Source organism: Neomonachus schauinslandi, chromosome 1 (genome assembly GCF_002201575.2).
Source record: "Neomonachus schauinslandi chromosome 1, ASM220157v2, whole genome shotgun sequence".
Taxonomy (NCBI): Eukaryota; Metazoa; Chordata; class Mammalia; order Carnivora; family Phocidae; genus Neomonachus; species Neomonachus schauinslandi.
Window position 1 is genome coordinate 100,766,102 of NC_058403.1, and position 23,809 is coordinate 100,789,910.

General features: G+C 34.7%; 1 protein-coding gene across 2 annotated transcripts in view; it reads right to left on the bottom strand.

The window, feature by feature from the left end:
* Positions 1-221: 221 nt before the first annotated feature.
* The window catches only part of NMD3 (NMD3 ribosome export adaptor), a 32,977-nt gene continuing 9,389 nt past the window's right edge, over positions 222-23,809 (bottom strand). For both annotated transcript variants that reach the window (XM_021702583.1, XM_021702582.1), the window contains exons 5-16: positions 22,924-23,004; positions 22,030-22,158; positions 21,454-21,544; positions 12,332-12,410; positions 11,546-11,642; positions 9,346-9,463; positions 8,108-8,253; positions 5,668-5,780; positions 4,825-4,897; positions 2,837-2,943; positions 1,812-1,882; positions 222-1,373 (exon numbers count right to left, since the gene is read on the bottom strand). In XM_021702583.1, coding sequence (XP_021558258.1) covers positions 1,240-1,373; positions 1,812-1,882; positions 2,837-2,943; positions 4,825-4,897; positions 5,668-5,780; positions 8,108-8,253; positions 9,346-9,463; positions 11,546-11,642; positions 12,332-12,410; positions 21,454-21,544; positions 22,030-22,158; positions 22,924-23,004 — 1,239 coding nt within the window. In that variant the 3' untranslated portion in view covers positions 222-1,239. The remainder of the gene's footprint in view (positions 1,374-1,811; positions 1,883-2,836; positions 2,944-4,824; positions 4,898-5,667; positions 5,781-8,107; positions 8,254-9,345; positions 9,464-11,545; positions 11,643-12,331; positions 12,411-21,453; positions 21,545-22,029; positions 22,159-22,923; positions 23,005-23,809) is intronic.

Here is a 23,809-nt window from a genome sequence, read left to right on the forward strand (position 1 = left end):
TTCTGGCATACTTATTAAGTCTAATCTTGCTTATAGAAATAGGATCTTAAAATTTCATTCTCCAAACACTTTAAAACTCAAGCCAATGCTTTTCTTTTTCTTTTTTTTTTAAAGATTTTATTTATTTATTTGAGAGAGAGAGCACATGAGAGGGGGGAGGGCCAGAGGGAGAAGCAGACTCCCCGCCGAGCAGGGAGGCCGATGCGGGACTCGATCCAGGGACTCCAGGATCATGACCTGAGCCGAAGGCAGTCGCTTAACCAACTGAGCCACCCAGGCGCCCAAGCCAATGCTTTTCATTCAAGGATGTAGAAGGCATTCCTTTTTCAAGTCTGACTCATGGTTTTATAAAGCATAAAGATCATTTTTATTATTTCATCATCTCTGTGGTAGATCTTAATATTCTTTTTGATGGTGATATATTCAATGACAGAAACTTATATAAAGAAAATTCCTTCTCAATTTGTAAACCAAAATTTCAAAAGCAAAAATGCTTGAAGTGATAGGAAGACATTTTTATGACACAAGCAAGCTACTGGTCTAAGCTGCTGGCATGAGCAAAAATAACAAAAGTACAAATTGTTAGTTAACCCTTAAATAATCTATGTTTGCTACAAATCCACAAATACTTTAAATATATTTTCTTCTGCAATAAAAATTAAGATAATCCCAATTTAAGCTTTTGAAGATGTTAATATTATGAATAAAATAGATTAACTTCCCCCTGAATGTCCAGTAATAAACTGAACCCCAACTTACCTATCCCAATGACATAAAAATGATCTAAAGTGGATCAAAGTGCATTAACAAGTTCATATAAAAATGATTCTTCATATGCTCTTTTACTAAAGCCATCAATGCAAAAAGAAATGTAAAAGCTTGTTTCATACTTGAAGATTTAGGTAACCTCCAAGGCATCACAACTTTTGAGATTTCAAATCTGGCGCTACAGTATGCAAAAATATTAGGGTATCCTAAAAAGGCAAACTTAAAAAATTCCACAATAAAATGGCCTAAATATCATTAATAATTACATTCTTCATAATCTTTTATCCAAAAACTTCAAAGCTATCAATCTCGTTCAGTGCTTTGAATGAGCAATCAAAATAGTCCTATTTATTCAAGTTTAAAACTAAATTTCTCCTTTCTCAATATGGAAGCATAGGCGGAATAGACAATGAAAGTTATTTCATCCAACATCCTGAGTCTACAGACATGGAAATCATCTACAACACAATCTCACTGTGTCATCATCGATTCAGCTTCTTCACCAGTAGCATCCTGGGAAATGTGGAGGTCTTCAAGCATCTCAGCCAGACTAATTCGAGGGGCTCCTTCATCATCTGTGTCACTTTCCACAGGAATGGTTGAATCTAAAAAAAAAAAAAAATACAAGGAGGATTTCAAATAAATACAAATATGGAAATATGCAAAATGCCTCCCCCCACCATCATTACTATTATTTAACCATATTATATCTGCAGTTCTTGTATCCTATCTAGAGCAGGCATTTATAGTCACTAAATGAATGAACTACATAAATGTATGAATAAATATCCATTAGTGTAAGAATCAGGAACTTGAGGGATTATAGCAAGATACAAATAATATCAAATGTGGTAAAACAACATTTCAATAAGTCTTACTGTTCTGCAAGTATTTTTATTTTTTGTAAATGTTTAGTCAAGTTTTAAAAACAAACACAGAAGTCATTAATGGAATGAAAGTTTAAGATACCAAAATACTTATACTGGGGTAATATATCTATACAAAAGCAAAAGATACAACTTAAACACTCCTAAAACACTAACCTCTATAAATGTTTACATTTTTCCTAATTGCCTCATCTTCTTCAAGATCTTCAAGGAAATCTTGGTATTGCCTACAAAAAGAGAAAGAAACATTTAACTATTTGATCTTTACCAACAAAGTATGAAGTTATGTTTTCTTCATTTTCAGCACTATAAGATAAATGTGTTCCAAGTATTAAAATCTTTAAAAATAATATCTGAAGGTCAAATATGGATGTTAAATACTCTGACAAGTTAAAAAAATCTTTTCTTTCAAAATTACATGATTAAAAAAATACATACTTGCATATAAGGTAATATTAAATATAAGACGAGAAAACGTCCTCCTACTTTACCATCCCCCCCCCAAAGTCTTGTGGCCAAGTTAAAATACATACACTTTTAAGACCATAGTTGAAATAAATATGTACATACAATATCTAATTAATTTAACATTATATATTTGTAAATACTTATTTTAAATTACCTTATGAGATTGTATTTTGGAAGTATTACTATTTCCCACTCACATTTCATGACATAATTTTATTTAAACTCTTCATTTTTTTAGATATCAGTGTCTTCACCATCATTAAGGCCACTTCTGAATTGTCCAATATACTTTTCTAGAACACAACATCTTCATTTCTCCTTAAGTTGTTTGAAAAATAGCATATCTGATATCAACGGGCTCTTTTCTTTTTATCCTAAGTCATAAGTACTGACTTGCTATTTGTGATATCCACAAAGTACTTATTTTAGCTTTTCAAATGCACTGTTTACAATAATGCTGCAATTCTCAGGCCAAAACCCCGGAAATAATAATATTAATATATATGTATTATATATACATACATATATAATATCATTATATCCCCTTATACTGATTTAATTAACACAATAGCCTCTTACACTGATACAATTAACACAATAAGAATACAAAACTAATACTGAATGCAACAATCATGTGATAACTATATATAAAAACTATACAGATTTATTATAAGGATTTCCTTTGAGACAATATATAAGGTTTAAAGTAGGACCTTTCATCATCTGTATCCATGTTTTCTTTATCTCTTGCAAGCTCTTTCAGTTTCCAGTTTCTACGACGCTGACGTTTGGTACGGTCATAATTCTTCTTGATTAATACCTAAAAGTAACAGCAGTATTTGCAAAGTTACAAAAAAATGGGAATGAAGTAAAGAGGCCTCAAAGTCCAACAAAGTTAAAAAATGAAAGACTATGAGAAAGCCAGAAAGTCACCAGACTGATGACAGTTGGTTACATCTTAGGAGACAAAAGTAGGGATCAAGAGTCAGTGTCAAGAAAACTTGCAATATTTTTCTACATGTACTTAGTATTTTACGAAAATGCATTCTGCCATTATTTTCATAACTGTTAAAATTTAATAATTGAAATTTTCCAGTGATTCAAATTGCTTTTTTATACCAAAAACTTCACATTTCTAGTGTCTTTTTTTTTTTTAAGACTTTACTTATTTGAGCGAACAAGAGAGAGAGAGGGGGAGAGAGAGTGCGAGCAAGTGAGCTCTAGCGGGGAGGAGTGGCAGAGGGGGAGGGAGTAACAGACTCCCCACTGAGTGCAGAGCCCGATGCGGGGCTCAATCCTAGGACCCCAGGATCATGACCTGAGCCAAAGGCAGCTGCTTAACCGACTGAGCCACCCAGGTGCCCCTCTGTTATCTTTCTTTCTTTAGACACAGCAGAGAGGGAACACGAGCAGGGGGAGTGGGAGAGGGAGAAGCAGGCTTCCCGCGGAGCAGGGAGCCCGATACGGGACTCGATCCCAGGCCCCTGGGATCATGACCTGAGCAGAAGCCAGGCGCTTAACCAACTGAGCCACCCAGGCGCCCCTGGTGTCTTTCTTTATACCAAAGTTCAGTTCTCAGCTACCATTCACATAATCATCCTGAAATATTACCACAGGCAGACATTTTCCCTCCCTTTTATTACTACTAATAAGCAGTTATAGATAGAACTATATCTTTTACAAATATATGTCCTAGGACAGTTTAAAAAACTGAGTAATAAAAATAATTTTACACAATACAAAATCTTGTATGACTGTCTTGATGGCCTCTTATGACTCTGTTAGGCTTTTATCTAAACTATGCTTCTATTTCCTAATTTACTAATTAATAAAAGCACAACTGGGTGGTGAGGGGGGGAGTCCTTCTTATACCATGACTTCATTTTTGCCCACATCTAAAGAGACTAGTGAAGATTAAGCAATCAGGAATTAGGGTCTTTCACATTCACTCTTGCTTATGATTCTAATAAACTCATGTTAGAATTTAACAGGCTTACAGGCTTTTTTCAGAAGAAACATTCTTTCTCTAAAACTCAACATTGTAAAGATTATTTTCAATTGCAATTACATGCAAACCTGAAAAACCTGAATAATGGTTTTAATTCTAAACACTTTAACTGAACAATATATGAAATAAGCTGAGCCAAGAAGAATGAACCTAAATTAAGTTCTAATGGTCATCATTTTTAGCTGCAAATTTATTTTTGCTCTACAGATGATATCAAGCATTTTGACAGAGAATGGAAATTCAATTATAAGAGCAATGAAAAACTCAATAAATCTTGGATTTTCCCCACAAAGACACATGATTAAATATGAAGACTTTTGCCATTATACCTTAGCTGCAATTTCTTTTTTTTTTTTAAGATTTTATTTATTCATTTGAGACACAAAGATACAGAAAGAGAGCGAGCGAGCACGAGCAGGGGGAGAGGCAGAGGGAGAGGGAGAAGCAGGCTCCCTGCTGAGCCAGGAGCCCGATGCGGGCCTCGATCCCAGGACCCTGGGATCATGACCTGAGCAGAAGGCAGACGCTTAACCATCTGAGCCACCTAGGCGTCCCCCATTAGCTGTAATTTCAAAAGAACCTCTAAATTGATTTGTTATTTTCATAAATGTGAACTCAACGCATCTTACCCATAAGTGTTATTATATCAATCCTCTTTAACACAGGAAAAAAGGAAAAAATCTAAAGCCTTACCACATCTGGGACTCTATCGGAGTTCATTTTGTTGACATACTCATCATTTAAGTTACAGTTGGCCAAATCAAACCTGAAATAAAAATAATTAAACACTTAACGACAAAAACATTTATTCTTTCCACATTCCTTCTTATTTAATGGATGTTCACCCGAAAGTTCTAGAATTAACATTTAATATGCTTTCCCACATTAAAAGTTTTGCAGTTTACTATACAATGAACATGCCTCTACAGATCGGGGTAAAGATAACAACATATTCTGATCTCTAGGTTTCACATATTACCCATCACTGTCCATCTTACTATGTACTTGTAAAAGAGTCGGAACAGACATATATCAGTATAACATTAGAATTCAGTTAGATGGTTCCATTTAATTAAAAAAAAAAAACAAAAACCCCACAAGAGCAAAAGTAATGCCTATGGCATGCTGGTAAGCTCTGTATTAGAATAGACTGTCCAATTCCTGTGAAGGATTCTTACATATATGGCTTCCATATCTTGAAAGTGAAATATTTGAGCAACAGCGTATTCATAATAAAAAACTATCCACTCCCCAAAAAAGCTACAAATATGATCTAACCATACAACTTCAGGGTTCAATTACTCAAAATCTTGGATTAAATGATTCTTTAAGATGATGGCCAAAATGGAGTAACTATGGGCTTTTGTCCAATCTAGTTTAATTTAGTTATCAATAAAGTGAACTATAAAGCTCCTAAGAACTCTTAAATTCTTTTTGGAAACACATCTTTGGTAGTATTTTAGATAGCTTTGCTGGCTCCCAAAGAAAATTTGCAATGCTAATTGCCAGTTTAAAATACTGTAAAATAATACAAACCCCAACACCAGGTCTCCAGGATTTAGAAGATGTCCCAAATGAGTACGACAAAAATACTGTTTATCTGTATTCATTTCAGAAGTTTTCTGTACCCAGACTTCCCCAAGGGTATGCTTGACAGGAAAGAAAATGCACACTTCAATAATCCAAGCATAACTCAAAATGCATCTCATAGAAACTAATACAATGTTAATTTTGGTTTTCTAATTTTCATTTTAAAGACAGCAATTGTTTTATTTTTCAGATCTCTGAAACACTGTCAAAATTAACAAATTACTGTACTGAGTACAGAAAAAGACTCAATAAGGAATATATAAAATAAATATCTTTATTAAGATTTTGAGACTTTATAAAACATTAACAATATCACCTAAATACAGACATATATAGAATTTTCAAAACAAATGTTTTCACAGGGAGATACATAATACAGACTGAGCAAAAAGAATAACTGAAAAATCTTAACTCCAGAAAATATCCTAACAAGCCCCTGTTTTACACACAGTGTTCAAAAAACCAAGGTTCAGACAAAGCAATCTAGCAATCCCAGGGGCACTACTACTACTAGAGAACCCAAATCTTTATGAAATCAATATTTTGGATGTGGGCTATGTGAAGTATAATCCTTTTTGTCCTGTTGCAGAAACAACATCCCAACTTTGATTTTTTTTTTTTTTTTTTTTAAGTAGGCCCCATGCTGTGCATGGAGCCCAACACACGGCTTGAACTCATGACCCTGAGATCAAAACCTGAGTTGAGATCAAGAGTTGGACGCTTAACCAACTGAGCCACCCAGGTGCCCCCCCAAGTTTGAAATTTTAAATTAAAAAACCATTAAAGTCCCTTTCCAACATAGGATTTTATAAGCAATTGTAACTGACATTTCAAATTTCCAGGCTGAATTAAATACAGCACTTGCCAATACTTTTTACTAACAAAAAGAGATGTAAGTAAATGGGATCAAAAGCAAAATACTAAGAGTTATAGACTGGGGAATTAAGGAATCACAAAGAGATAGAGGGAGAAACTGAAATAAATGATAGTTTCCAGATTTAGGAAAGAACGGAAAAAAAAAAAAGTGAATTACCAGTTTCTTCAAAATTAAACATACCTCACCAAATGATACCACAAACATGCTCCTTGGTATTTACTTGCCAAAGGAGTTGAAAGCTTATGTCTCTACAAAAACTGCAAACACAAGGATGTTTATAGCAACTTTATTCATAATTGCCAAAACTTGGAAGCAACCAAGATGTCCTTCACTAGGTGAATAGACAAACTGTGGTAAATCCACACAGTGAAATGTTATTTGGCACTTATAGATTATATGATTCTAACTATATAACATTCTGCAAAACTATAGACAGTAAAAAGATCACTGATTGACAGGGGTTAGGAGAAAGGAAAGAATGAATATGCAGAGCACAGAGGATTTTTAGAGCAGTGAAAATACCCTGTATGATACTATAATGAAAGACACGTCCTTATACATTTGACCAAACTCAAAGAATGTACAACACTAAGAGTGAAACATAATGTAAACTGTGGACTTTGGGTGATTATCAGGTATCCATGTAGATTCATCAATTTTAACAAATGTACCACTCTGATGGGTGGGTACTGATAATGGAGGAAGCTATGGCATGTGTGGAGGCAGGAGGTATATGGGAAATCTCTTACCTCCTCTTAATTTTGCTATTAACCAAAAACTGTTCTAAAAAAGTACAAGTTGTTAAAAAAAAAAAAATTTTTTTTAAGGCATGGGGGCTCCCACTGATTAAATCTGGGACAATATGAATGTCCCAAAGGAAAGAAGGAAGACAGGCAAGCTAATAAAAAAAAAGCTAAGGAAAAAAAAAGAGTGAAGGGGGCCATTATTAAGTAAAAGATTTAAGAGGTATAACATTCACATTCAACATATGGTCCCCAACTGGATACTAGTTTGAATAAGCCATAAAAGGCATTTTGGGACAAATGAGGAAATCTGAATATAAACTAAGTTTATACGAATGATAATACTTTGATTATGTAGAAAAACGTTCCTATGTTTTAGAGATGCATACTGAAGTATTCAGTAATTAGTGATAATATAACATATACTTAAATTCAAAATGTTTGAAAATTTTTAAAGTAAAAAAAGGTTGGTTTGTCATTTGGTCCTCCTATACAAAAGTAACGCTAGGAAATCTTTTTCACAATAAACATTTTTAAAAATGTTTCTAACATTAAAGAGAAAAATGAACTTACCAGATAGTGTAAGTCTAATAAATTTCACCACAATGACCACATGTTAAAAACAAATAACATACAAACATGGAATGCATTTGTAACCTAATGAGGTGTTAGCTTTATGTGGAACCACATAAAAAACATAAAAATACAAGAGAGGGACCAGAACAGTTAAGTTGGGGGGAAAAAAGATGGGGAGGATGGAACTTACCTTTTTTGATATCATTCCAGCACCTGCATTGCGTTTTGGATCTCGGACTATGCTGCATTCCATCACAATAAACTCCTCTAGCTGTTTGGGATGGCATAAACTATTGAAAGGGTGACTCCAGAAAGTGCTTCCATCAATATCCGCAACTAAGTATAAACATAGAACATCAAGAATGAAGTATTTCAAAAGCCACCAAATGTATTAGGAAGAAGTTGATATATATGAACTGGGAAGCATGAGGTCAAGAGACCACAGTGGCAACTCTCTAGAATCATCATTTATTCCTATAAATCAGCCCCAAACTTCTCATAGCACAAGAAAAATTTCAGGTGTCAATATCTTAAGTAGTTACTATCATCAGGACCCCACATAGCTAAGTGCCTTTAGAATAAGATCAGGGCGCCTGGGTGGCTCAGTGGGTTAAGCGCCCTACTCTTGATCTCAGCTCAGGTCTTGATCTCAAGGTCATGAGTTCAAGTCCTGCGTTGGACTCCCCAAAAGAGCCTACTTAAAAAAAAATAAAGTAAGTAAGATCAGATCCACTCAGTTATATAGTTGTTTCATGTGCTGGCACTTTAGAAACCTTATCAGTCATCTTAGCTGCTTAATAAGAAATAAAGTTCTACCTGACAGATATTCATCCCAATACTGCAAAAAGACCTTTGACTTATGAATTCTAATTGACAAGAATAAGTGACTTTCTAAAAAATGTAAACCTGATTTTTTATAACAGAAAACTTACAGGAAATACATAAAAAAGATCAAGAAGTAGATGCTCCTATCAATATGAGATCTTCTTTAAAAAATAGTTTTACAAAGGGAATGTTAAAAATTGTGTAATATGATAAAATGAATTAAAATTCATATTTAAACTAAATGTTTTACTGCATTATAAGTGAAATGTTCTAAACTTTAAATAGTTGCTATACACTAAACTTGGCAATGAACTTAATTATTCACAAAAATTAAATGAGGTAAATAAGTCAATTTCAGTAAAAATAAACGGACTAACCTAGTAAATTTTTTAAAATTCACAGACTTGTTTCTTCAAATAGAAAATTCAGGGGTAACTTATCAAAAGCTTTAAAAATTCCAGTGTTTTTTAAGAATTAAACAGCAGTAAAAATCTTAACTAGTTTTTCATAACAATATTACTGAGAATATTTGATGAAATTAGCAATATAAATTATTACAGCTTGCTGGACAAACTGTCAAGGCAAGTATTTCCTAAAACTTACCTTGTAGGGTATTTGGATCTATGAGATGAATGGCACTGGTCACTCGAATACACACACAAATCTGGTTCATATTTCCCAGGCTTTGTGCCAGTTTTGGAGACAGACAAACAACATTATCCTAGGCATAAGAACTAACATTTAGAGTGAAGCAAATCCTAAGTAACTGTCTCCAATAAACACTCATCAATATAAACCTGATCCAAAGTATATGTGCCCAAACCAAAATGTTATTGTTAATTCTATTTATTAACAAAGGGCCTAAAGAAAAGAATCAAATCTTGGAGAAACAGAAAATAAGCTATTCCTTCTAACGATGGGAAGATCTGTCTTAATAAAAATGTTTTAAAAGTATTTTTCCAGATCTTATTCACTAAAGTATTAAGTTTATTTTCAATTTTATTGAATTTTAATTGCTTATTGCTCTATGGTAATACAGTGTACATTCTAAACAAGGTATTGTAAGCATCTGAAGGAGGGTGATTTTCTATATCTACCTGTGACTTCTTTCAATTTCCATAAAAAATAAATTTCAGAGGAGCCACATGTTTCTTTCAGGGCTACATGCACCAATAGATAATCAAAAATTTAATGCCCAAAAAGCATGTATGTCCATGTGTACATTAGAGGAGATATTACCAGCAATGTAGTTACCTGTTTTTAAACTGTATTAAAATACAAAAAGATCTGGCTTGTATTTTAAGCTGTATCAATTCACAATCATAGGCTCCTCCACTGAAGGGGCGTTCTGTGCATCTCTAATAGCACCTAGTCCAGTACTTTGTTTTTCACTTAGGAAGAGTCTCAACAGATTAAATGAAAATACTCTTACATTGTGCATTTATTCAGTTACTATCATGAATCACTCAAAGCACTTAACCCATGGCCTAAAGATGACATCACACCTAGATTCACCCTTCATACAGGCTTTGTACCAGGAAAATGTTCACTGTTTTAAACCAGGGGTCTGCAAAATATGACCCTCAGGCTAAATTTGGCCCACACCATTTATGTGAATAGTTTTGCTGGAACATAGCCTTGGCTATTCATTTACCTATTATCTATGGCTACTTATGTAAAATAAGAGCAGAGCTGGATAGTTACAAAATAGACTACTGGGCCTGAAAGCAAAAACATTCACTATCTGGCCCTTTACAGAAAAAGTATGCTGACACTGCTTTTTTTTAAAGTAGGCTCCATGCCCAACGTGGGGCTTGAACTCATGACCCTCAGATCAGGAGTCACATGTTCTACCAATTGAGCCAGCCAGGTGTCGCTGCTGACCCTGTTTTATGCTATCATTTCATGCCTGTTACTATACACTGCACCATAAATTAGTATAGTATTTTTAAAGCTTTAGAGTCACAGACCTAGGCACAAATCCTGGCTTCATTTTGTAGTTACGTAACTCTGGGCAAGTCATCTAACCTCCCCAAGCTTCAGTTTCCTCATGTTCAAAATGATGAAATGATTTACCCCAGGTATAACGAGACATGAAGAAGTGAAATATACTCAAATACTTAGATACTAACTTTATATGGAATGCTCACAATAAATTATGGCACTTATCGTTATTAGTAGATATTGACATTTAACTTCCTATATGGTAGAGACCTCTAAATAATAATCCTTAATACACTGCCTTCTCTGTAGTAGATCCTCAGTAACTATGTGTTGCATTTTAATTCATTTATATTTTTGAAGCAGGGTTTTACCTTAATACAATGAAATGACATGATAATCTACATTTTAAGTTTTATTCAGACTGTTTTTAAATCACAAAAATGATTCTACGATTTCATTTCCACAATACTGTTTAATTTTATCATGCCAAAATCCACTTTATACATATTCTACAAAGTGGTTCACTGATATTTATTTTAATGTCATTTCCTGTATTCAAACTTTTTATGTGTCCACCAGGATCACAAATTTTAAGGAATGTGAACATTAAAAAACTGCAACCAGACCTTTAATTAGTATACCAAAGTGAATGGTATGCCAATTTATAATTTTAAGCATGATTATTTTTTAACATCTTTTTAATATGGCTGAATATGTCAGATAGGAATCCTTTAAGAAGGAAGTTATTCTAAATTTTTAACCAATCCCAGAAGGAAATCAGGAGCTAATAATTACATATAAACCAATTAATTACCTGTATTCTTTTATAGACATGGATTAATTAAATGAGAAAAAGTACCTTGCATATTGGAACAATTTCCACAGAAAAAGTGCTTTTGTAATTGTATGTGTTACTATGGATATCCTGAGAGATCAATCTCTGTGAGGCTTTGTGTCTGTTAAGAAAAAAAGTTTATAGTAATAAAAAGACATAAAGATTCCTACTTATGGTAGTCTAGGGAATATCAATTTTTATCAAATCAAATGATTACTGTCCAAGGTGTGAAACAGCATTCTGATGCCTGCTATGGCAAAGCCTAATTTCATCCACTTACATTTCAAAACCTTCACCAACCCAACTGCACACTACCTCTTTTCAATTTTATCTACTCAAAACCTCTAAAACATGCACTTGGCTCAGACCAATGTAGTCTATATATAGCATCCATTAAAAGCCACACATTGTCCACCACAAGTCTTTGTTCACACTAATCTCTCCTTTCACTATAAACTCTACCTTTGAAAATTTCCCATTTTAGGAAATTTCTTCTTCTTCCATGAAGCTTGTCCCCAAAGCCCTCTACCCCCATCTTTCTTTTGTATTATTTAAATACATTCAAAGGTTTAGCACTATAGTACTTATCACAGTGTGAGGTCTAGCTCCCTGAAGAGATTCTTACATACTCTTTGGCTAATAATTCCTGTAAAGTGGCTAATCCAATAGATGCTTACTAATCATGTAAATATTCCTATTACAATTTTAAACTTTTTAACATAAGAGATGTAGTCTAAGCCTGAAGAAAGGATAAGATTTACATTCATTCCCAGCTCTTTGGGTTTAATCATATTTAGGTTCAGAACATACCTACAGGGAACTGCACACTGAAGAAATTCTACCATTTTCTGAGCATGCTGTTTTGAGGAATAATAGAAATCCAGACCATCTTTAAAAAGAATAAGAAAAGCCACATGAAAATAATTCTGCAAAATAAGACTTTCCTCTACTAACATGACTATATCACAAATTAAATGTGTAGTAAACAAATTATTAGAAAACATAAAAAATGTATCAAGACTTAACAAAAAGATAAGACAAATCACACAAATAGTAACAAAAGAAAACAAGATTCACAATTTTAATTTCAGACAAAATAAAATTCAAGATCAAAGGGGGAGAGAAATGGGGCGCCTGGGTGGTTCAGTCAGTTAAACATCCGACTCTTGATCTCAGCTCAGGTCTTGATTTTGGGTTGTGGGGCGGGGGGAGCTACACAGAAGAAGTGTATTTTATATAATAATCTCCCAAGAAGATAATAGGAATGCATCTAATAACATAGCACTGAGATGCAGAAAACAAAAACTATTAAAAAGAACAAAGAAATTAATAAATGTTAACACATGCACAATCACTGTGGGAGGCTAGTCTGAGACTATCAAAAATAAAATGACCAAGAGAGTATTATGCTAAGCAAAATAAGTCAATCAGAGAAAGACAATTATATGATTTCAATCATATGTGGAATTTAAGAAACAAAACAGGATCATAGGGGAAGGAAGGGAAAAATAAAATAAGACGAAATCAGAAAGGAAGACAAACCATAAGAGACTCTTTTAACTGTAGGAAACAAAATGAGGGTTGCTGGAGGGGAGGTCAGTGGGGGGATGGGGAAACGGTGATGGGCATTAAGGAGGGCACTTGAAGTAATGAGCACTGGGTGTTATATGCAACTGATGAATCACTGAACTCTACCACTGAAACTAATGATACACTATATGTTAATTAAATTTAAATAAAATAAAATAACAGAAAACAAAAACAAAATGACCAAACTGACTAAAAATAGGAAGGATACATAGAACTTGAATAACTCTCAAGGTTGATTTAACTGAGATTATAGAACACGGTCCCAAGAATACATATTATTTTTAAAAACTCATAGAATATTCATAAAACAATCATGTACAAAGATTTTTTAATTTCAATAAATTCTAAACAGTATGAATTATTAGACAGTATTATCTGATCACAATGCAGTACCATTAAAAATCAGCAACAAATGGATAATTAAAAACACACCTACCTGCTAGGAAATGCTTACAGAAATACTCTTCCAAACAACTCAGCTAACTAGGAAACTAAATAACTCAGAACAGCCGAAAGAATTCCGAAGATGAACAAAGTGGTTGGGAACTTAAACTTCCCAATTTCAAAACCTGGTAACTTTAGTCAAGACAGTATGGTATTAGCATAGGATAGATACACGGATCTATGGAACAAACTTGAGAACCCAGAACTAAACTCTGACATTTAGTGTCAACAGATCTTTGACAGAGGATTCAAAGAATTCATTGAGGAAAGGATAGCCTTTTCATTGGGCAAACAGGATATCCACATGGAAAAAGATGAATTTAGACTCTTACCTCACACCATGCACAAAAAACAGCACAGAAAGGGTTAGACCCAAATTTAAGAGCTAAAATTATAAGACACAGAAGAAAATCTTTATAACACTGATTAAACAAGAGTTCTTAAACATGACAACAAAAGCATAATGGACAAAAGAAAAAAATTTACATACTGGACTTCAAAATTTTAAACTTTTACAACTCAAAAGACATCACACTTCCCGACTTCAAAATATAAAGCTACTGTAAACAAAACAGTTTGATAATGACATAAAGACAGTCCTAATAACCAGTGGAACAGAACAGAGAACCCAGAAACCAATCCACATATCTAGGGTCAACTGATGTCCAAATGCTAAGAATTATACCCTTGGAAAAAGATAGTCTCTTCAACAAATGGTATTGAGAAAACTGAATATCCACATACAAAAGAATGAAGCTGGACCTGTTTTACACTATTCACAGAAATCAACTCAAAATGGATTAAAGGATCAAATGAAAGACCTGAAACTATAAAACCTCCAGAAGAAAACAGAGGGAGAAAAGCTTCGTGACACTGGTTTTGGCAATGATTTCATGAATATGACACCAAAAGCAGAGGCAACAAAAACAAACTGGTACTACATCAAACTAAAAAGCTTCTGCCCAGCAAAAGAAACATCAACGCAGTGAAAAGGAAACCTACAAAAAGGGAGAAAACGTTTGCGAACCATATGTATCTGACAAGGAGTTAATCTCCAAAATATATTAGGAACTCCTACAACTCAACAAGAAAAAAACTAAACCTGATCAGTTAAAATGTTTAAATTTTAAAAATGGGCAGAGGAACTATACAGACATTTGTCCAAATAAGACATATAAATGGCCAACAAGTACATGAAAAATGCTCAAGGTCAAAATTATCAGGCAAATGCAAATCAAAACTACGAGATATCACTTCATACTCATTAGGATGGCCATTACTAAAACAACAACAACAACAGAAAACAAGTATTGATGAGGATACAGGAAAACTGGAACTCTTGCACACCAGTGGAAATGTGAAACAGTGCAGCCACTATGAAAAATAGCATGGAGTTTCTTCAAAAAATTAAAAATAGAACTACCATATGTTCCATTAATCCCACTTCTAAGTATTTATCCAGAAGAGCTGAAATCAGAATCTCAAAGATATATCAGCACTCTCATGTTTATTGCAGCACTGCTCACAGTAGCCAAGATGATGGGCACTTGGGTTGTTTCCACAACAGAGGAATAGATAAAATGTGGTGTGTACATACAATGGAATTCTATTCAGCCTTAAAAAGGGAGGAAATTCTGCATTATGCAACAGCATGGGTGAACCTTGAGGACATTATACTAAGTGAAATAAGCCAGTCACAGAAAGACCAATACTAGATGACTCCACTTATATGAGGCCTCTAAAATACTCAAATTCAGAGAATCAAAGAGTGGAATGATGGCTGCCAGGGGCTGAGAGGAGGGGAAAATATGGAGTTACCAATTAATGAGCATAAAGTTTCAGTTAAGCAAGATGAACAGGCTCTAGAGATCTGCTGTACATTGTACTTATAGTCAACAATAATGTATAATACACTTAAAATTTTGTTAAGAGGGAAGATTTCATGTTAAGTGTTCGTATCACAATAAAAAAAAGACAACATTAAGACAATGAAAAGACAGGCTATGGGCTATGAGAAAATACCTGCAAATCATATATATGATGAGGAACTAGTATCCAGAATATATTTAAAAAAACTTAAAATTTAGTAAGACAAACAATCCAATTAAAAAATGGGCAAAAGATCTGAATAGTTATGTACCCCAAGAAGATACAGGAAAGGCTAATAACCTCACGATAAGATGATCAACATCATTAGTCATTAGGAAATGCAAAGTAAAACCACAAAATGAGATATCACTTCACACCACCCTCTAGAATGGCTATGAACAAAAAGAGACAATAACGTTGGTGAGGAGATGTAGAAACTGGAACCCTCAAACATTGCTGATGGGAACATAAAATGGTACAGCCACTTTGAAAACAGTCTGCCAGTTTTTAAAAAGATAAACATAAAAAAAGATGAAAAACATAAATTTACCATATGACTCAGCAAGTCTACACACAGGTGTATACCCAAGAGAACAAAATAGCTGAGATGCTGAAAATAAAAGAAATACGCAATGTATAGTGGAAAAAGGTAGCTATAAATACCAGCTACAAAACCAACATGTACTCATGAAAATTTATAAACTTCAGTACATTTATTAGAAACTAAAAATAAAGTAAGCTTCCAATTAATTCAAACAAAATAAAACTTTAAAAAGTATAAGGAAAAAAATTTTGTAATATATACGGTGATGGATGTTAATTTTTTTTTTTTTTTTTTTTTTTTTTTAAAGATTTTTATTTATTTATTTGACAGAGAGAGAGATAGCGAGAGCAGGAACACAAGCAGGGGGAATGGGAGAGGGAGAAGCAGGCTTCCTGCCGAGCAGGGAGCCCGATGTGGGACTCGATCCCAGGACCCTGGGATCATGACCTGAGCCGAAGGCAGACGCTTAACGACTGAGCCACCCAGGCGCCCTGGATGTTAATTTTAAAGCAAAAATTAAGAAAAAAGAAAAGACTTGATTAAAGCTAGTTCTCTGAAAAAACTAACGGACAAAACTGGCAAATCTGATAGATGTAAAGAAGTGAGGGGAGAGGAGAAAAGACAAACAACATTAGGAAGAATAAAGAAGATACAACCATAGTTTATGGATGAGATCTAATGTTACAATATATATTCTAAGTTCGATTTTATGCCAAGAATGTGAAAAGCTAGGTGAAATTATTTCCTTGGAAAATGCTATTAAAATTAATTCAAGAAGCAAGAGAATACCTTACAAAGACTAATACCCTAACAAAAGAAACTGAAAAGCCTTTACCCCCTCCCCCATATCAAAATGAATGTCTCAATGGGCAGGGTTTTTTTTTTAAGATTTTATTTATTTATTTGAAAGAGAGAGAACGTGCATGTGCACACGAGCAGCGGGGAGGGATAGAAGGAGAGGGATAAGCAGACTCCCCGCTGAGCAAGGAGCCCAATGCAGGACTCGATCCCCGGACCCTGGGATCATGACCTGAGCCAAAGTCAGATGCTTAACCGACTGAGGCACCCAGGCTCAATGGGCAGGTTCTTACAAAACTTCAAGAGGTTGATAAACACTAGGTAGAAAGAGGGCAAACTTTCCAATTCTTTCGATGTCACTAACATAACTGATGACAAGACTGGATTGAACAGCTTATATAACTATGAATGCATATGTATCAAATAGAAATCTCAACATATTAATATTACACTTAGGGATGAAATACAGAAAGATAATGCCTGACATATGACCATGTTACCATACCATGTAACTCTCCATTCCTAGCCAGAGGGAAAAAGAAAGGAAAAAGAGGAGGAAAAATACTGCAAAAGATGAAATAAAAATACCATTACAGATAATGGTTTACCTAGAAAATCAAGAGTATCAGCTATAAACTATCAGTGACATTAAGAAATTTCAAGAAGATCAATATATAAAATCAACAGCTTTCCAATATATCAGCAATAATCAATTTAAAAATGCATGGGGTGCCTGCGTGGCTTAGTCGGTTGGGTGTCTGCCTTCGGTTCAGGTCCTGATCTCAGGGTCTGGGGATCAGGCCCCGCATCAGGCTCCCTGCTCAGTGGGGAGTCTGCTTTTCCCTTTCCCTCTGAACCTCCCCCTCCACCCCACTCATGCTTTTTCTCAAATAAATAAAATTTAAAGAAATAAAAATGTAATGAAATTGCCATCCACAATGACAAATAGTGTAGAAGAGCCAAAAAAAATAACAAGAAACATTTAAAAATCTTTATAAGGAAACTATAAAATGTTTCACTGAAGTACAGAAAAGAACTAAATAAACATGATTATGCACCAGGCAGGGTTCTAAGTGTTCTGCATAGATTATTTGATCTTAAAATAATCCTATGAGGTAAATGCTATAACCATCCTTTCTGTTTTATTGATGGGAAAACTGAGGCTCAGAGAAGTTAAATAACTTGCCTAAGATCACACAGCAAAAAAAACTGGAGGGACAGAGTTCAAACCCACAAAATCAGTTTCGGAATCCATGTTCTTATTTACTATCAATCAAATCTTGCAAAAAAATTAATAAGGGCATACATATTATAAAGGATAATTCACATACTGTGGTAGAAGCAGTGAGACAAAACAAACCAGAAGTGAGTCATGCATATAAAGGAATTTAGTGTATGTAAGAAAGGCGATCTTTCAAATCAGTGGGAAAGGATAGAGTAACCTAGGAAAAACTCCAATGGTTAAGATTAAAAATCTAAACGTAATTTACTTTTAATAAAAATATAATGATGGGAGCATAGAAAGCTTTCCTATGTAAGACACAAAAGTTATAAGCCATAGCTATATAACTAAAGAATAAAAAATTTAAATGATAAAAGGCATGTGACAATGCAAGAAGTTATCTGCTCCCTTAGGCTCACTCAAATGCATGCTAGCTCTCTAAACATACATACATAATACACACACACACACACACATGCTAGCTCTCTAAACATACATACATACATAATACACACACACGCACACACACACACACGTAATGAGATTGATGTCCAGAATAAGACAAAATAAATGAGGAAGAAATAGACATATGAAAAACAGACAATTCACATCAGACATAAACATAAATGGCTAATAATATATAAAAATGTTAACCCTCGGGCGCCTGGGTGGCTCAGTCGGTTAAGCGACTGCCTTCGGCTCAGGTCATGATCCTGGAGTCCCAGGATCGAGTCCCGCATCGGGCTCCCTGCTCGGCAGGCAGTCTGCTTCTCCCTCTGACCCTAACCCCTCTCATGTGCTTTCTCTCAAATAAATAAATAAAATCTTTAAAAAAAAAAATGTTAACCCTCATTAGTAATCAAGGAAATGCAAATTAAAACAAGATACCATTATTTTCTCTAATAGAACAGCAAAAATCATAAACAATGTTGACAAGTGTTTGGGAAAAAATGAAAATTCTTACAAGTGTTGGGACAGTACACTGGCACTATTTTGAAAGACAATCTAACAGTACATATAAAAATTTAACAATTGCATACTCCGGTCTAGTCATTGCAATTCTTAAACTCAATCCCAAAGAAAAACCACCAAATATACATAAACATAAGGATAAGTTAATATAGTGCCATTTGTAGCAGCAAAAAATGGAATATCTTATAAGCCAGTCAACAGGCTATAACTAAATAATTAAATATACATTGATTAATGAATACATACACATACACACACACACACACACACACACACGGTGGTTAAAAACAATGGAATAGGACCACATTAAATGACATGACAAGGTTTCCAAATACAGTAAGATGGCAGGTCACAGAATATTACAGAATGATCAAACATATGAGGGGAAACCAATGCCATCACAATTTACATACAGAGTATATATCATAGGGGCGCCTGAGTGGCTCAGTCAGTTAGGGGTCCGACTCTTGATTTTGGCTCAGGTCATGATCTCAGGGTTGTGAAACTGAGCCCCACATCGGGCTCCACACTGGACATGGAGCCTGCTTAAGCTTCTCTCTCTCCCTCTCTCCTCACCCCCCCTCAAAAAGAGTACATATTATACTATCTTGTTTTAAAGGGCTACCTCTGGAGATAATAAATGGATAAAAGGGATGTAGAGGTCTTTAATTCACATATACATCTATGTGTGAATTTTTACTACTACTATGATTTTATAAAAAAAACAAAGTTACGAATAAACCACAAACAAAAAATTCATTTAAATCAAACCAAGATCTAGCATGTGGGAAAAAAACAGATTAACTCCTCTGGGTGAAAAAAGGGCCTTTAAACTTGCAATATTTTTGGTTTGAATATGATTGCAAAAGCATGTCCCAGGATGTATCCAAGTCTTTCGCTACAAAAAAATTCTTTGAGTATATTCCTGCCATGGTGATAATAATAGCGGTTTGCTTTCTTAGCTATAATATTTGGATCTACCTATCCCCGAAAGAGTTACTTAAAAGAGAGTTACTCAGAACAAAGGTGTATTTTTGCCTGGTGGCTGGCCACAAGTAGCCAGGCACCATGTTAAATAGACACCTTACCCATAGTAAATATTAAATTGTGTTTCACCGACTTAGGAGCGCCTGGTCAGTTGAGCGTCTGCCTTTGGTTCAGGTCATGTTCTCAGGGTCCTGGGATGGAGCACCATCAGGCGCCCTGCTCAGCGAGGAATCTGCTTCTCCCACTCCCTCTGTTCCTCCCTGCCCCCACCCCCACCCCCAGCTCGTGCTTGCTTGCTCTTTCTCAAATAAATTTAAAAAAAAAAATTTTTTTTTTAAAGATTTATTTATTCATTTGAGAGAGCGAGAATGAGAGAGAGTACATGAGAGGGGGGAGGGTCAGAGGGAGAAGCAGGCTCCTCGCTGAGCAGGGAGCCTGATGCGGGACTCGATCCTGGGACTCCGGGATCATGACCTGAGCCGAAGGCAGTTGCTTAACCAACTGAGCCACCCAGGCGCCCAAAAAAAAATTTTTTTTAAATAAATAAAATAAATTGTGTTTCATGGATTTAGACTATTAACCTTATGTCTACCGGTAAGGCATTCAGGTCAGATACAAAGCTTAAAAGATTTTCTCCTGGTGACATCACTACATACATCTCCCCCCATTTAAGGACCCAAGACCACACTTCTCTAAGTACTTTCCCAAGACATACAAGATATGAGTAACAGATCAATTAGTAACAGCAGAACTCCCAGTTTTAAAATGAGGAGTATGATGTAAGAATTTGGTCATTCCTTCAAGAACAGATATCTCTAAACCTATACTTTAGAGACTAGGAAAACAATGTATATAGATGTTCACCAGTATCAAGCACCATCTAAAAATATTAACCTTTAAGTCTGCTTAAAAACATTTATATTTTCTACTATCAATTAGAGAAATATCCATCCGCCATCTAGTACGTATACTATACCAACAGTAAGTGCTAAGACAGAACACACTCTAAGGAACCATTATGAAATCATGCAAAAAATTTTGAATTCTACCTTTTAAGAAATCTAACTATATCATTTGTATATCAAAACCAAAAATATTACAAAAGAACTTACAGATCTCAAAAATAATTTTCTTCCAATCATAAACTGATCTCCGCATGAAACAAGTTTTTGATGAGTTTTCCATCATAGCACTTTACACTGTATTAATGCAGTTACTGGTTTACTCATCTGGTAGCTACTTAGTGTAAATTTAAATTAAAACAAAAAAAAATTAAGAATTCAGCTCCTCAGTTGCACTAGACACATTTCAAGTATTCAATAGCCATATACGACTAGTGGCTACCATATTGGACAGTGCAGATAAAAAACCAAGATTTTTTTCTTCCTAACAGAAGAAACTGTTCTTTTGGACAGTTATTATTCTAGATATTATCAATAAAGATAAGACTTACGTTAGTTGAAATAATTCTGACATCAATTCAAATGCTTTTAAATTTTAACTCACCATGAATCTCTTTGATACGAAGTGTATTCTGATGCATTCCATATTTTAAAATCAACTGTTCCAGATAGTAGAAAGTTTTTTTGTGCAAAGTCTAAATATAAATGCATTATTTGATTAGTAGAGGAAATGAAAAAAAAGCCATCTATAGGTATAGCACCCTGATTTTTAAAACAAAAATAATCTTTAAAGATTATCTAAAACGTGATAGTGACCTATTTTTTTTTTTTTTAAAGATTTTATTTATTTATTTGAGACAGAGAGAATGAGAGACAGAGAGCATGAGAGGGAAGAGGGTCAGAGGGAGAAGCAGACTCCCTGCCGAGCAGGGAGCCCGATGCGGGACTCGATCCTGGGACTCCAGGATCATGACCTGAGCCGAAGGCAGTCGCTTAACCAACTGAGCCACCCAGGCGCCCGATAGTGACCTATTTTTAAAAGTGAATGTTTCAGAAACCTAGACTATCGCTGGTGCCTAAAGGATTTGAAAAGGGAAAGGAGGAGGTTTTACTAACTGCTTGTAACTGACAAAAATGAAACACAAGATGAAGGATTCACTCATCATCTTTCTCTCAATACCTTTTGCCTCACTTGAACCACAGCCTTCCAGAAATCCTTAGCTTCTACTCTGTGGCAATCTCCACACATCTGAGGCTGAACAACATAATCCACCACAAACACTTGCTGAAGGATAGCACCATTCATCACCTGATTAGGGGGGAGGAAAAAAAAAAAATCACACTCCTTCCTTCTTTCCTTTCTGTTTAATAACAAATGTTTTTCTTAAAAGAAAATAATATTTAGTAACTTTAATACTTAAAGTTAATAACTTAAAGTCTTTTTCCATGAATGCTTTGAGGACATCCACAATAAATCAATTAAATTAAAAGTCATAAAAATAAGTAATCCTATTTCAAGAAAAAGACAGGTTTAATTTGTAGGATTAAATTAACATTTCATATTTACCTTTAGTTAAAGTGGTTGTGAAGACAGTCTTTGAAGAATTTATATATCTATATATGTGTGTGTATATGTATAAAAAAATAAGACAAAGAAAACTCCCAAAAAAGAAGACATTCCTTAATTTAATTGTTCCCAAACATAGCCAATCATCAGAAATAACCTGGGCAGCTTTTAAACACAGATTCCTGAGTGTCACATCCAGATGGATCCAGTTTGATTCACTTACTGTGAATTATAATGATGATCAGCCAAATTTGAGAAACACTGTCTTAGCTCATGCTTTTACCTCAATCTTTTTTTCTAATAAAAATAACTTTGAAAAGATGAGCTATAGCTGCTTTACTAATGACCTGATCATCTGGCAGATGACCCCAAGAAAAAAAACCCAGAAAGGTTAAAATTAAGTGTAATCTTTTCCTTTTAAGCTATTCAAATAAGGTAACTTACCAATATCCCTTCATTTTCACTACCTACACTCCAGACATGTTGAGAAAACTATATACAGCTTACCTCTTTCTGAATAGTCAGTTTAACTTTAAGTCTCTTAGAATGGGGCTCAGTCCAAACAAAACCTGCATCTACAAGCCGTACCTTCAAAATAACACAAACAAAAAGAAACGTAAGTTCCCACCTGAGAAAGAAGATGAAAGAACAAGTCATTAACAAATAGATTTCATAAGTTTAAGGACTCTGTGATTAGCATGACTACTCAACATCACCAGTAAAAAAAAATTATCATCAGAGGTCTGGCAACAAAAAGTGCAATGAAAGGACCATCTAAGGACTACATTAATGCAACTGGTGTAATTCAAACAAAAATTAAAGTATTTGCATAGAAAAAAATTATTTTCCCTTAAAAAGTATACTTTATTTTTTTATTTTTTTTTTTTTTAATCTGACAGAGAGACAGAGAGAGAAAGGGAACACAAGCAGGGCAGTGGGAGAGGGAGAAGCAGGCTTTCCGTGGAGCAGGGAGCCCGATGCAGGGATCGATCCAGGACCCTGGGATCATGACCTGAGCCAAAGGCAAACGCTTAACGACTGAGCCACCCAGGTGCCCCAGTATACTTTTTTAAAAATGGAAATTATACTTTTTAGAAGAAAGCAAAGATCTGTTGATTCATCATCTACTAGAAATCTCATAAACAAAAGTTTCTACTTGGATTATTCTATCTACATTAAGTATGTGGCTTTAAAAAAAAAAAAGTTCAGGGGCGCCTGGGTGGTTCAGTGGGAAAGCTGCTGCCTTCGGCTCAGGTCATGATCCCAGGGTTCTGGGATCGAGCCCCGCATCGGGCTCCCTGCTCAGTGGGGAGTCTGCTTCTCCCTCTCCCTCTGCCTGCTGCTCTGCCTACTTGTTCTCTCTCTGTGTCAAATAAATAAATAAAATCTTTAA